The sequence below is a fragment of the Drosophila willistoni genome, assembly GCF_018902025.1.
Source record: "Drosophila willistoni isolate 14030-0811.24 chromosome XL unlocalized genomic scaffold, UCI_dwil_1.1 Seg141, whole genome shotgun sequence".
NCBI lineage: Eukaryota > Metazoa > Arthropoda > Insecta > Diptera > Drosophilidae > Drosophila > Drosophila willistoni.
In genome coordinates, this window is record NW_025814052.1 from 2,901,734 (window position 1) to 2,914,537 (window position 12,804).

The 12,804-nt window shown below is 36.0% G+C and overlaps 3 protein-coding genes across 5 annotated transcripts in view; all 3 read right to left on the minus strand.

Moving 5' to 3' along the window:
- The window catches only part of LOC6648446, a 41,198-nt gene extending 38,671 nt beyond the window's left edge, over positions 1–2,527 (minus strand). Inside the window, exon 1 of the mRNA XM_023179234.2 lies at positions 2,266–2,527. Coding sequence (XP_023035002.1) covers positions 2,266–2,283 — 18 coding nt within the window. The 5' untranslated portion in view covers positions 2,284–2,527. The remainder of the gene's footprint in view (positions 1–2,265) is intronic.
- A 1,318-nt stretch (positions 2,528–3,845) lies between these two features.
- LOC6648447 (serine protease persephone) lies at positions 3,846–8,431 on the minus strand. Of its 3 annotated transcripts, none has more exons than XM_023179029.1 (8): positions 8,410–8,431; positions 6,185–6,283; positions 5,918–6,107; positions 5,156–5,734; positions 4,931–5,019; positions 4,589–4,863; positions 4,335–4,518; positions 3,846–4,260 (listed from the first exon to the last, which is right to left on the minus strand). In XM_023179029.1, exons 2-8 carry the CDS (start codon positions 6,276–6,278, stop codon positions 3,896–3,898), a joined length of 1,776 nt encoding a protein of 591 aa, XP_023034797.1. In that variant the 5' UTR covers positions 6,279–6,283; positions 8,410–8,431; the 3' UTR covers positions 3,846–3,895. The 3 variants fall into 3 exon arrangements, with proteins under 3 accessions (XP_023034797.1, XP_002071199.1, XP_023034798.1); XM_002071163.4 differs by lacking the exon at positions 8,410–8,431 and adding an exon at positions 8,217–8,366; XM_023179030.2 differs by lacking the exons at positions 5,156–5,734; positions 8,410–8,431 and adding an exon at positions 8,217–8,356.
- A 2,427-nt stretch (positions 8,432–10,858) lies between these two features.
- Positions 10,859–12,753, minus strand: LOC6648448. Its single transcript, XM_002071164.3, has 4 exons — positions 12,605–12,753; positions 11,613–12,505; positions 11,381–11,552; positions 10,859–11,304 (listed from the first exon to the last, which is right to left on the minus strand). The coding sequence occupies exons 1-4, from the start codon at positions 12,726–12,728 to the stop codon at positions 10,964–10,966; spliced, it is 1,530 nt and encodes a 509-aa protein (XP_002071200.2). The 5' UTR covers positions 12,729–12,753; the 3' UTR covers positions 10,859–10,963.
- Between the last annotated feature and the right edge of the window lie 51 nt (positions 12,754–12,804).

A 12,804-nucleotide genomic window follows, 5' to 3' on the forward strand; every position in this document is an offset into this window, starting at 1 on the left:
ATTAATAATATTTTTATTGGCCGCTTATTTGCCTTTTGTGGCTTCTACTTCTCTTTCTCTTCATTTGTGTTACGGTCTCCCTCTCTCTCTCTCTCTCACTGTGTTTGGCTGTGTGTGTGTTTTGCTCAAATACAATTACAATTTTAGCTGACAAATACATTCGTATTCCTGCCTCCCCTCCCCTTCCAACTCTCCGTACTCCTTATACTTTTTTAATTAATAAATATGGCAGATAAGCAGAGGTTTTTCCCCCATTTCCTGTTCAAACTTGAAAAAATGCTCCCAACACAGAACAACAAAAAACCTTAGCATACTTTTATGGGAAGGCCACAAAACAAAACACAAAAAGGCAACGAATTAACGACATGTCGAAAGCAAAAACAAAAAAAAAAAGAAAACATTGAGGCAGGTCACAGATCGCCACTGGGGGGCAACTTGGGGCATTTTGGGCCACTTTTGGCCATTTTCAAATGCACAAAACACAAATGCGAAGCTATGAAGAACATTTTACTTTAAATTTTACTCATGAGTCCCTCGATAAAAACTATTCTCATGTTGAGCAATCTGGAGCTTTACATTTTTTATTTTTCTACCCTCTGAATTCAAAATTTTCCCAGCAGAAAATTTCACTTCGATGTTTCACTTCGATTGATCTTTTCTATAGATGTGAATGTGATGTGAATTGGTGTAAAACTGATAACAACTTGATTCTCATATGCTTGAGTGCCTTTTGAGCAGACAATCAATCTATGTATTTGTGTCTATTGTTATGACCATGTGTGTAATGTGGTAATATGCATACCTAAATCTATTATTATGCAACATTTCACATAGAATAGATTTCCATTTAAATGTCTTTTGGTCTTGGCATTTCATTTTAAAACCTCACCGCTGGACAAGTTATTAATTTCAACTTGCCATTTGTTCCCATTTCACCAACAGCTTTCTCCCTTTCATTTCACACACACCTACACACACACACACAGATTAGAGAAGATTGACGCTTAAAGACTTAAGCAGACTTAAAGGTGTTTTTCTTCATTTTGTCGTCCATGTAAAGCTGGTCATTTATCAACTTACATTGCTTTATCTAGTCAATGCTCTCAAAAGGTGCAAATCAAAGGAAAAAACTACAAACAGAATACTTGCCTAATCCAAAAAGATTCATTTCAACTATTTAGAGAAAAACGGGCAAATAAATGATTCTATTTGCACCTCTTTTGTGTTAAAAAAAAAATAGAACGAGTTTTCTTTCCTTTATAGTCCTTCAAATTTAAAGCTTTAAAATAATTAGCACACTTGATTACGAATGATCCATCTTTTGAGAGTCAAATAAAAATTTATAATTTGATCGTAGCCCCAGGTGAAAATATATATGTATGTTTCGATTTCTCATACAAGTTAGCCCATTATGCCAGTTTTCACTGTATTTATATTTGAATTCCAAAGCCTTTTTGACCATATTTCATTTTTAATTAATTATTAAAAAGCGTAGTTATGAAATTATCAAATGTAAATCCATACAAAATATAATTAAAATGAAACTTGATACAAAATTAGTCTCTTCTTCGAAATATATGTATATGTAGGTATGTACATATGTTTTGTTTTCAGTGAAATATGTATTTATGTATAAATAGATTCATCTCAAAAACTAGAGCCATTGCCAAAATGGGCTTTCTAGTTGAATAAGTTTTCTATATTTTCAGAAATGTTCGTGTACATATTTTTAAGTCTATATATATTAACTATTTAATAGTTTGATTATTTTACTGGAATTTCATCAGCCATTTTAATTAATCCATGAAAACAATTTGAACTTTTCTAATGAACATTAATCTCAAATTATATGTATAAAAATTTGAGAGTTGTCGGTATTCCAAAGTTCATTTGTCCGAAACGAAATAATTGGTATACACCTGTTGTTTGGACAATCGATTCGCATTGTGGCTTTATATTTCTTATCAAAATCAGCCAATTGGCGGCTTTAATGTGTTTTACCCTCAACAACAATTACACCAAAACACCAAAACACACAAACACGCACACACATACACATACACCCATTGAGACTGCAATAAACCGTGGGTAATGTTTAGTCCAGGCTGCTTATCAGAGGTCGTAACAGATGTACAATTGAAATCAATTTCCCAGCATTAGCCATATCAAATATAAATATATATATATATATATATATATGTACATAACGATAAGTTAAAATTATGTACATATACATTTACTTTGTTGTTTTTTTGTTTCACTTACATTAAACAATTTTTGCATATATTTCCAAAAAACAAAATACAGTTGTGTACTCAATTTTTCAATTCGAAAATCATAGCATATTTCGCGGCGCCCACTTTCAAAAAAACAAACAACAGGATAGCAAAAATAACGAACAAACCGAAGGTACGAACGAAGCTTGAATTTGATTTTCTTTGAGTTCTTTGTTGGAATCCTTTGAATTGGCTTCCGTGGTGTTACTTCGCTTGCCTTTTTCTCTGGGGGGCGAACCAACAGCAACGCAGTCTCGCGACCAACTGAAGCCTCCAGCCAGTTGGCACCAGCATTTTAAGAGGAAAAGCCCACCAAAACGTTTGCAGCAGTCGCAGCCACCTAGGACATGGGCGGTTGGTGGTGGGCAGATGGCCAGAAGGAAAAAATTATCCGTTACAATTGTCTTACAGTATATAAATTCAAAGGGGATAAAAGCTTTTTTAACCATTGGAAAATCGTTTTTCATTCTGACAATTTGATTTTTCTGAAACTTCAATCAATTTTCTATTAAGGTTTTGCTGTAAATTGTTGAGAATATATATTTAAAATTAAGTTTTAAATATGATTTCAAATACAAAATATATCGGCTGAGAAACGCTTTCGATGGCAAAAAGCAAAGCAAAGCTTTTGGCAAACAATGACGTTAACGCAAACGTAAGACATTACGTCAGTTGGCTCTCCCGTCATACAGGTTGGCTCTCTGTTTACGTATATGCGTGTGAGGCAAAGAGCATGTTAGTTTGACAACTCATTAACCAGGGCTGGGCTAACTAATGTTGAAAAATTTAGTTAACGAATTTCGATACTCATTTATTCCATGGTTCCCGAATATTAATGCAAATTTATTTTCCATATAGTCCAAAATTTTGACACCACTACAGAGATAATAAACCAGGGCTGCATGACAAGTATATCAGCTGTTGGCTTTTAAAAAATGCCCTAGATTAGGTAAACGTATTCACAATCAAAGTACTTAACGATAAATAAATCCCAAAAAGGTGGATAAAAGAAAATTAAATTCAATGATTCCACCGGTTTGGCATATGCAATTTTCATATTTCCACAAATCTTTGCATCTTTTTCAAAACTGCTTTATCAAACCCAGTGCCAGAATAAGAGGACAACAACAAAGAGTAAATTAAAAAAATGTAATTGGAAAAGTTCAGAAAATCCTTAAAAACGCCTAAATTTTGTAAGTCTGTAACTTTTCCAAAATTTTAACCGATTTTCTAAAGTGATATCTCATTTGAATTCATGTTAGTCACGTAAATTATTAAGTGAAAACTATTCCATTAATTTTTGGAGTATTCGAAAAATTCATGTCTTTATTTTAAAGTTAGTTGGGTTGTAACTTATTGAAATCGCTTAGAAATTGATCAAATTTCCCCTATTAACTTATTTTAAGGTTCTTGGATTGCTAAAATGTCCCGCGTCGGCCTAAACCGGCACTGATCAAACGTGAATATATATATATATATATATATATATAGGTACATATACATACATAAATATAACTGTTTTATTCAAATTTTTATATTATAAGATAATCAAAAAAAAAAAAAAAAAAATGAAATCTGTGTATTTTATTTTGTATTAGAAGTTTGAATTTATTTAGAGTCTATAGATCATTGATCCTATTACCATCCTCCGGCCAAACGACCTTCTCAATAAAGTCCAAATAGGAGGCGACACGCGTATAAAGTCCTGGCGTTTTGGTGGCACAACCGAAACCCGATGCTATAATACCCACAATGGTATAATTGCCATCCGTGAGATTGCGCTCAAAGATCAATGGTCCGCCCGAATCGCCTTGACAGGCATCGGCCTTCTGTCGTCGCTTGTCGGCGGCACAGAGCAACGAATCGATCACTCCTTGTTTCAGTTCTCTCTTACTGCTCGGCTGTTCGGCAAAAAGTTCATTACACTGGGACAGATTCACATTCTCCAAGGCGGCTCTAAGCAGGATTTTCGATTGTTGTCGAGCTGTAACGGCCAAAAAATACAAAGTATATTCTTATATGGTCATTATCTCGTGATCTGCGAATGTGTAAACTCACTCGTTGTATTCATTACACCCCAACCGGCTACAAAAAGGCTGGCAGTCGCTGGTGGATCTCTGACATCCGTTTCGAGGCAGGCTGGAAATATGTTGCCCCCCAGTATGGGTTCCGTAGCTAGTTCCAATATGGCAATATCATTGTATTTGCTGCTACTCAAATAATCGTCATGGATGGTAATTTTCTAGACGAATATAACGATAAATCGTTCGATCGATTGATAAATAACTTTTGGTCAATTGATAATACCTTACCAATATGGGTATATCCTGATATCCAGGACTTGGTGTCTCCAGATTCACAGATCCAAGTCGCACAAAATCTGGGGTATCATCGTTCACACAATGGGCGGCGGTTAAAACAAATCGAGCCGCTATCAATGAGCCACCGCAGCGAAATTGATTCGAACCAAATTTGCTAAATGCTATAGCCGCCATATGGGGATAAACTCCAAGATTCACAGGAATACCCTCCAGAATGTGTGGGGTTAGAGCGTCCTTGTCCATTCTGGCCTGAATCACATTGCAAGCTAAAACGAATTATTTTTCACAATTAGGTAGATAAATAATTTGGACTTGGAGATTCAATTCACTTACCTCGCACCACAGCCCTCTCTCTCGGAACATCCACTCGCGTTGTTGGCGTGGGTGCAATTGTCCTAGTTGTTGTCGTAGTTGTTGTTGGACTGTAAAATTGATCAGTTTTTGTAAAGAATTAACAAAATAATGGCACAAAAACAACAAAAAAAAAGAAGAACAATCAAAACAATCTTTGCATGCTTAGGCCAATTGATGCCCCTGATAGGAAGATAATAGACGAACCCAAAGATCAGACCAGGTTGCTCTTTGGCCTGAAAACGAAATGGTGCAAATGGATCCGACAGTGCCCAATCCGTTGTGGTTGTAGTTGTCCTCATAGTGGTGGTGGTGGTGGTGGTGCTGGTGGTTGTACTTGGTGTTGAAGGCATCATCATCTCTTCAAAGGTTGGCACCTGACGGGCCGCCTCAATGTCCATGCCCTGTTGACGCAATCTGTCATTGACCTGCCGTATGGGATCCCAGCCAGACGGTTGATTCCATCTTGTTGGCTGTCTCGATGGTGGTCTATTTACTATAATTTTTGGCTCTCTTACACGTGGTGGTGCCTGAGTGGGATGGAATCTTATGGCTTCATGGGTTTGAGCATGTGTTCCCCGAGGTGGTTGCCATATGGCTTCATGATTCTCAGCTGGCAATATGATGTTGGTCTCTTGTTTCTTTGGCTGTTGCTTCTGATTGAGCAGTTGTTGAAAATCAAAATATGGTGAAGATTCATCCAAATCCTTTGTTTTGGGCGCATTAACATTCGATTGAGGCTGCTGCTGTTGAGGCGGCAATTGTGATGGCTGTGGCGAACTTTTGCTGTTTGGTAGAATTTGGTTTTGTTTCAGATATACATACATACAAATGTACAATTAAATCAAATAATTCATGCATTAATAACAACAACAGCAAAAACAACAACAATTGGCACCAAGCTTGCAGCAGACGAAACAAATTAACATTCAGAATGTTTTCAATTTTTTAAAAACTAATCTTTCTTACTCATCGGGACAGCAATCTTGTGCGGGACAGCAAACAATCTCCTCATATGTGCCAAGGCCACAACTAGGCACTTGCATGCTGCTTATTCGTCCAGTCTTGATATACTTGGCAACACGTGGCTCACATTGCGATTCTAACATACAGATACCCTGCACACTCGGCAGATCCTTAATCACACATAATTCGCCTACTAAAAATGGCAAATAAATTTCAAAGATTGAAGATTAAGGACTTTACTTCGCATTGCATTGATCAATCGAAACGTACCATCTTGTGCCCAAATGCATTTGGCATTGATCAGTAGATAGTATAAACCACATAACACCAGATGATTGACTAGACTGACACTTTCTCTAGGCATTGTACCTAAAAAGAATTGTATGAAATGAAATTTCAGTCAAGTATAATTTAAATACATATTTTGCAAGCAATTTTCGCAGCTGATAATGTGGAACCTCTGATATTGACCCATATAAGCTATATGATGTACATATGTATGTATATACTTATAAACAAAAAAAACTAGCTTTAATTTTTACCCAGCTGTATTTACTGTATAATTGTGATTAACCCACATAATTTCGTGAAATGAAAACCCCAATTAATATTATGGATTCATCAAAAAACAATGTATTAACGATTACATATCATATTTGATATGACTAATTCGAGTTGCAAATATTTTGATACCTTGGCCTAGACATTGTTCTCGATCGATTTTTTGTGATTTGATTTGTTAATGATCTTATCAATTTGTCAGTTTTGTTCTTATGACGTATAGAGCCAAGGCATTTCCGGCCCGAAACAGTATTTTACTAAAAATAATTTTTTAGTTATTAATTATTAAGAACTCTCGCCCAATAATTTATTAGGCATTACGATAGCCATGTACATGTATGTATAATATATGGGACCTTTCGGTCAACTAAACACGGGGACTTTGGCTTTCTTTATTTTTTGTTAGACTTTACCTCTTTAGGTTTTGAGTTACATATAGTGAATTCTAAATTCTGACTAACTAAGACTTGATTCTGGTTCAATTATTTCAATCATTGCAAACTTCAGAACAAAACTAATGTACTCATTGTGGCAAGTGTATATCAGAAAGTATGTCAGCATGAACTGATGAGATGATTTGATTATCTCTTTCATTGTTTGTCTAGGTCTTGGCAACTATTTCAACAAACTAAAAGCCAAAACATAAAGAGCCAAGTACACACATACATACATATACATCTATATATATAGATAACGTATGGATGAAGTAAAATCAATAAATTTGGACAAAAATAAGCCAAGTTTTTCTCACCTACCTACACCTAATTGTAAATGTTTTTTTAAATACATACTTATAAACAGATTTTTAATTTCGAATAAGTGGATAGAGAAAAACAAATTGACTTTGTTTCTTTCTTTTGTATATAGTTAAGGTCATGTTGTGTTTATTTAGAATAGTACAGCTAAATGTAATTCCCAATTAGTTTTAGCTTTGGAGTGTCATACAAATTCCAGAGTGAGGTGATAAGAAAACTTGGAATTTTTTGTGTTACAGCCAACTATTAACTTATTTTGTAATGATTTTTTTGGATTGGTTCATTGATGTTTATTTCAAGAGGAAAGCTTCACCCAAAACTAACGACATTTTTTGATTAAAAATCGAAAACCTTTTTGAGATATTTGTTTCATTCTTTCTTTTAGTGCCTCGAAATATTGAAAATTCTCTTTTATATACAGTGAGTCCAAAAAGTGTGTCATTAAAGTTTTCCGTGCTATAACTTTTCCTCCAATAACAAATTTAAGAAATTTAAAACAGTATTCTCTAAATTCATGGTTCTATTATGCATCATAGGTAGGTACATATGTCGTATACATAATCTAGACGTTGGAATTTATTTATATTTTCCAAATGACATCACAGAACTAATACAAAAGTTAACAAATAGCGTCTACTTCAAGGCGTTTGATCTAAAAAATTCTTGATCTCTCTTTCTTTTTAAGTCTCATTTTTCTCATCCAGTCCACTTTTCTTTAATTTGTATTTCTAACTTTTTGCTTAATTAAATGAATGCATTAATATAAATATTGCAGTGTTTAATAAGTAAATATTCTTTATGTAATACATATACATATGTACATACATATATGAGCACATGTATACATATATATTTGTATATGTAACTGCAATTCCCCTTCCCCGTTAATTGGCTGCGCCGCTGTGGCCCACAAACTTTATCTCTCTTACTCTCTCTCTCTCTCTCTCTCTCTCTCTCTCTCTCTCTCTGTCTCTTGTTGAACGCACCTTTGACACGAATAGCCTTTCACCTTTTGATAAGAATTCTCGAATTCGATTTCGATTGCGACTACGAATTCAGTTCAGAGCATTCGATAAAAAAGAAATTCAAACAAACGCCAACAAAGCGCGAAGGAAAAGATTGTTTATAAAAACAAAAACAAAAAAAACAATAAAGAAATAAACTAAAAAACACACTCACAAGCACACACACCCGCGCACACACACACACACACACACGAACAGACGAAAAAATAATAATAATTGTTATAGTATAGTAATAATAATAAAAAACAAGTGAAGAAGCGACTAAAAAATATTCAATTTATGAGAAACAGCGAGTTTTTGGGAGAAACCGGTGTGCCGGAACAAAGATCTCTGGGGGAACTGAACGACAACGCGTCGCTGCGGCAACTGAGTTTGATTAGAACCGAAGCCAAGCCAGACCTTCCAGAAGAGACCCGAGACTGTCCCCCAGCTATATAGAATTGCTTTGCATGTTGATAGTACTGAGCGGGCCATCGAACCGGTTTTTTAGCATTTCACAGAATCACAAAACAACAACAGCAACAGCAACAACAACATCAGCAGCAGCAGCAGCAAGCACTACCAGTAACAACAACAACAACATCAACAAAATGAGCAAAAAGAAAAATATAAATAATAACACATATAAGAAAAAATAACACACACACACACACACTCTGAGCGTAGCTTTTGTAATTAAAAACAAGCGCAACTCTTGTCATGATTCAACTCTCGACCATGAGCAAATGGAGTCAACAGCAACAGCAACAACAACAGACAAGTGCAACGACTTTGCTTATACCCTGCAACAAGTGAAGAACTCAATCTGAAATTCTTACCAACTATTTCTTACATTTTTGTTTGGAAATTTTTAGAAGACCAATAACATAATCTATTAGCGTTACATGCACTTGACCGTTTTCAGGTTTATGGGGCGAAAAAGGGGCGTGGCATAAATATAAACTTTACTTTAAATACAATGATTCTAGAACTTATAGTTCCTGAGATTCCTGAGATGGTAGATGAACTTGAAATATCTTTAGGATTTATAACCAACTTCTTCTTCCTGCCTGTTGCAAACCTTTTTATACCCTTGAAAATTCTTTAAAAATTTTCCCTAACCAAAACCCTTGTCAAGGAACAACTTTAAAAACAGCCTTAAGACGGTATTAAATATTCTAATAACCCAAGTTGGCTTAAAAATTACTCATTGATCCTGTTTTTTGGGATTACAAAAATCACTTGCATCTATCAATAGTAAAGAAAAACTTTACAAACTAAACAACTCAATGGAAAAACTTGTCAGGGTATTGCAAGGGAAATACACACAATCAGCTGAATTGGAGAAAACGGTTTAAAATATTTTTGGATTTACCCGGCACAGAGAGCATGAGAATAATTACATATCATATTTATATTTACTACTATGCTGTTTACCGGTTGATCAGGAATTGCAAGTAGTTTAAACTTGCATTTCTAATTGAGCCATGTGCAATTGTTATATATGTACTTATATATAAATATATATATATATATTTATTTATATATGTATTGATTTAGATTAAGGTGACGGCGATAATGTTGATGGGCAATTTATTTGAATATTCAACTGTTTGTTGGTACACGAGCAACGCATTTGACTCATTATTATCAGTAAATTGTTTTTTGATATTTTTTATTTATTTTCGTTTATCCGAAACAAATTTAACTCGGCACATTGACTTTAAGATATTTACTTACTAATCTATCCATTTATCACAATGGGAATGAACTTTAAATTGAGTGGCAAGTGTAAGGGATATCTGCTTGATATATCTATGTGTACACACTGGCGTTAAGTACTAAAAATTAAGTAATTAATGCAATTACTTATGACATTTTTTTCCCCCATTTGATATTTGTTTATGAATGAATTTATGTATCTAGTTTTTATCAGACAGAGAACAAAAGCCGCAAAACACTTTCACTCATCAGGCATTTGACAGGTAAGTACAGTAAGTCCTCCTCCTGAAGTTCGATAAGATATAACTTGATTCATTTCTATGCCTCGCACAAAGGGGATTTTTACTGTAGATTGAGTCAGTGTGTACATAAATAGTTTTTTGTGCTTATTCTTAATTGTTTACTTGAAAACAATAAACAATGACTGAGGCATTTTCCTAAGGACCACAAATAATAATTACTTAAGTAAACGTTAAATCGTCATCACTTTGACCGATTCAAACATTCATCGAGAAAATAGTATTGAAATTAAAATTGTTGCCATTTTGTTAGTCGTTTTACAACACTCTTTTTGGGCATTATGGGGCTATAACTTAAAAATAATAAAATAAATTCAATTGACGTCAAATGGGTTGATATTTTATGTCTCTTTCTACGCCAATGTGTAATTTCCATTAATTTGTTTGAATTTCCAACTCCAACTTTGTAGATAACCGGAATCAAGTGAATCTGAATAAATCAATCGTATCGGGGATCAATCTTGGGATCTTGGTTAAGTGAAAAAACCTTTTTAGTCTTAATCACATGGATCTGAATAAATCAATTGTATCGGGGATCAATCTTGGGATCTTGGTTAAGTGAAAAAACCTTTTTAGTCTTAATCACATGGACGAGATCACTCTATATATGATTATTATTATTATTATTAATGTTATTATTATCTAAACTTATGCGATTACGACTAACTAATTGAACTAAACTACATAATTAACTTAAAGTAGGCAAATTCACAGTCGTTGTTGTTGCTCCACAAAATTGATAAATGGCGGATTCAAAAGACTTGTAAAATACATGGCTCTTGCATCGCATTCAGCACCAGTGGGCGTGGCTAGGCCAAGGACACAACGATTGCCATTGGGTCGAATCAAATGAAGAATACTGCCAACAACAGCCGGACATGGAGCACATTTCGTGGCACTTGAGAACATATTCAAATCATTTTGGTTCTTGGGTTCAACGCAAAGATGTGTCGCCGATAGGCCTTGAACATTCCCAAGATTGGTAAGATCAGCGCAATCTGATGTGGGTACGAGTCGCATGGGCAATTCATAGAGCGGGCAATCAGTATCTATATGTGATGATGAGACAGGATTATTATTGAGTAGATTGAAGAAGGTCAAATGGGTATTGTATTGGAAACTAACTATTTCCCTTGCCCCAGGCAACGGCAACTAGTTGACCACTGGCCTGGAGGCGAGTCAACTCGAATTGACTGCAAATGGGAGCCAATGTCACATTCGATGAGGTTTCTGTGCCCAAAACTAATGGCTTCAGCAGACGCATCAGGGCCAGGTCATTTAGATGATGCGCCAAGCGCTAACAAAACAATTAGAAATTCAATATAAATACAATTTATAGACAAATTTTCACGCTCACCACAATATCCACCAGATAGTCCTCATCGACATCCACATCCCTCAAATCGGCAACGCCAAAGACCGCATGACTTGGCCTCTGACAGCCGGCGGCACTCACCAATAGATCCGGAGTCAGAGCCAAGGCGGTGCACTCGTACACATGGCCATCGAAGGCCGCATTGGGATATGCCAGAGCGGCCAAATGATTGTAATGGGGCAATAGCTTATCTGCCTTGGCAATGGCCGCCGCATCGAGTTCATCCACATCATTCGAAGATGCCGGTGAATTCGGTGTCTCTTTCGAACTATCTAGGCGACTGACACTGGTCACCTTTTCGCCGGCAATCGGTCCACGTGCCTGTATGGGCAAATTGGTGGGGCAACAGATAATCTCCTCGGTGGTGCCGCCATTGCAAGTCGTAAAATCATCATCGCGCAGTCTACCCTGAGAGATCAGTGGCTCAACACTGGGGCATTTGGATATGGCCAAGCATTTGCCTTCATACAAAGGTGCCGAACAGTCACCATTCACTCCTCCTACTATCAAGCTCGGGTGACTAGGAGGTCTAGTCGCTGGAACCGAACGTTGAACATATTCGCGATTGGTATTGAAAATATTTAACCAGAAAGGAGCTTCTGTGGTAGTGATTTTTGTAGTTGTGGTGGTGGTGCTTTTTGGAGTTGTGCTGGTGGTGGTGGTGGTAGTTGTCGTTGTTGTTGGATATGGGGCACGTACTTCGATGTCGCCAACCTCGTCCAAGGGGCAACATATCTTTTCAACGCGTACTGTAAAACCACAACTTAAAACCGTTGCGGCTGTCAATTGGCCACTTTCAATAAATTTCGATAATGACCGACATTCATTCTCCGGCTGGCAGCTGCTGCGATATGACGTGGCGCAAGGATCACCGACTGTAATACCCAATTATAATCATCATCATCAGCATCATCCATCAACATCATCATCATCATCATCGAAGTGTTTAAAACTTGATGTAACAACTTACATACCTTCCAAGTTGAAATAGGCCCAACAACAGTTACTAAACCAGATTAAAGCTATAATTACGTTATAGCCAGAATGTAACATTGTTATTCTCTGATGATGATTTTTATTTCTGATAGATGCGCACATCGAACTGCCCGTTCGCTTTGCTGGCCATATACTAACTAATCAACAAAAAATACTCTCCACCAGCCTCAACTAGTTC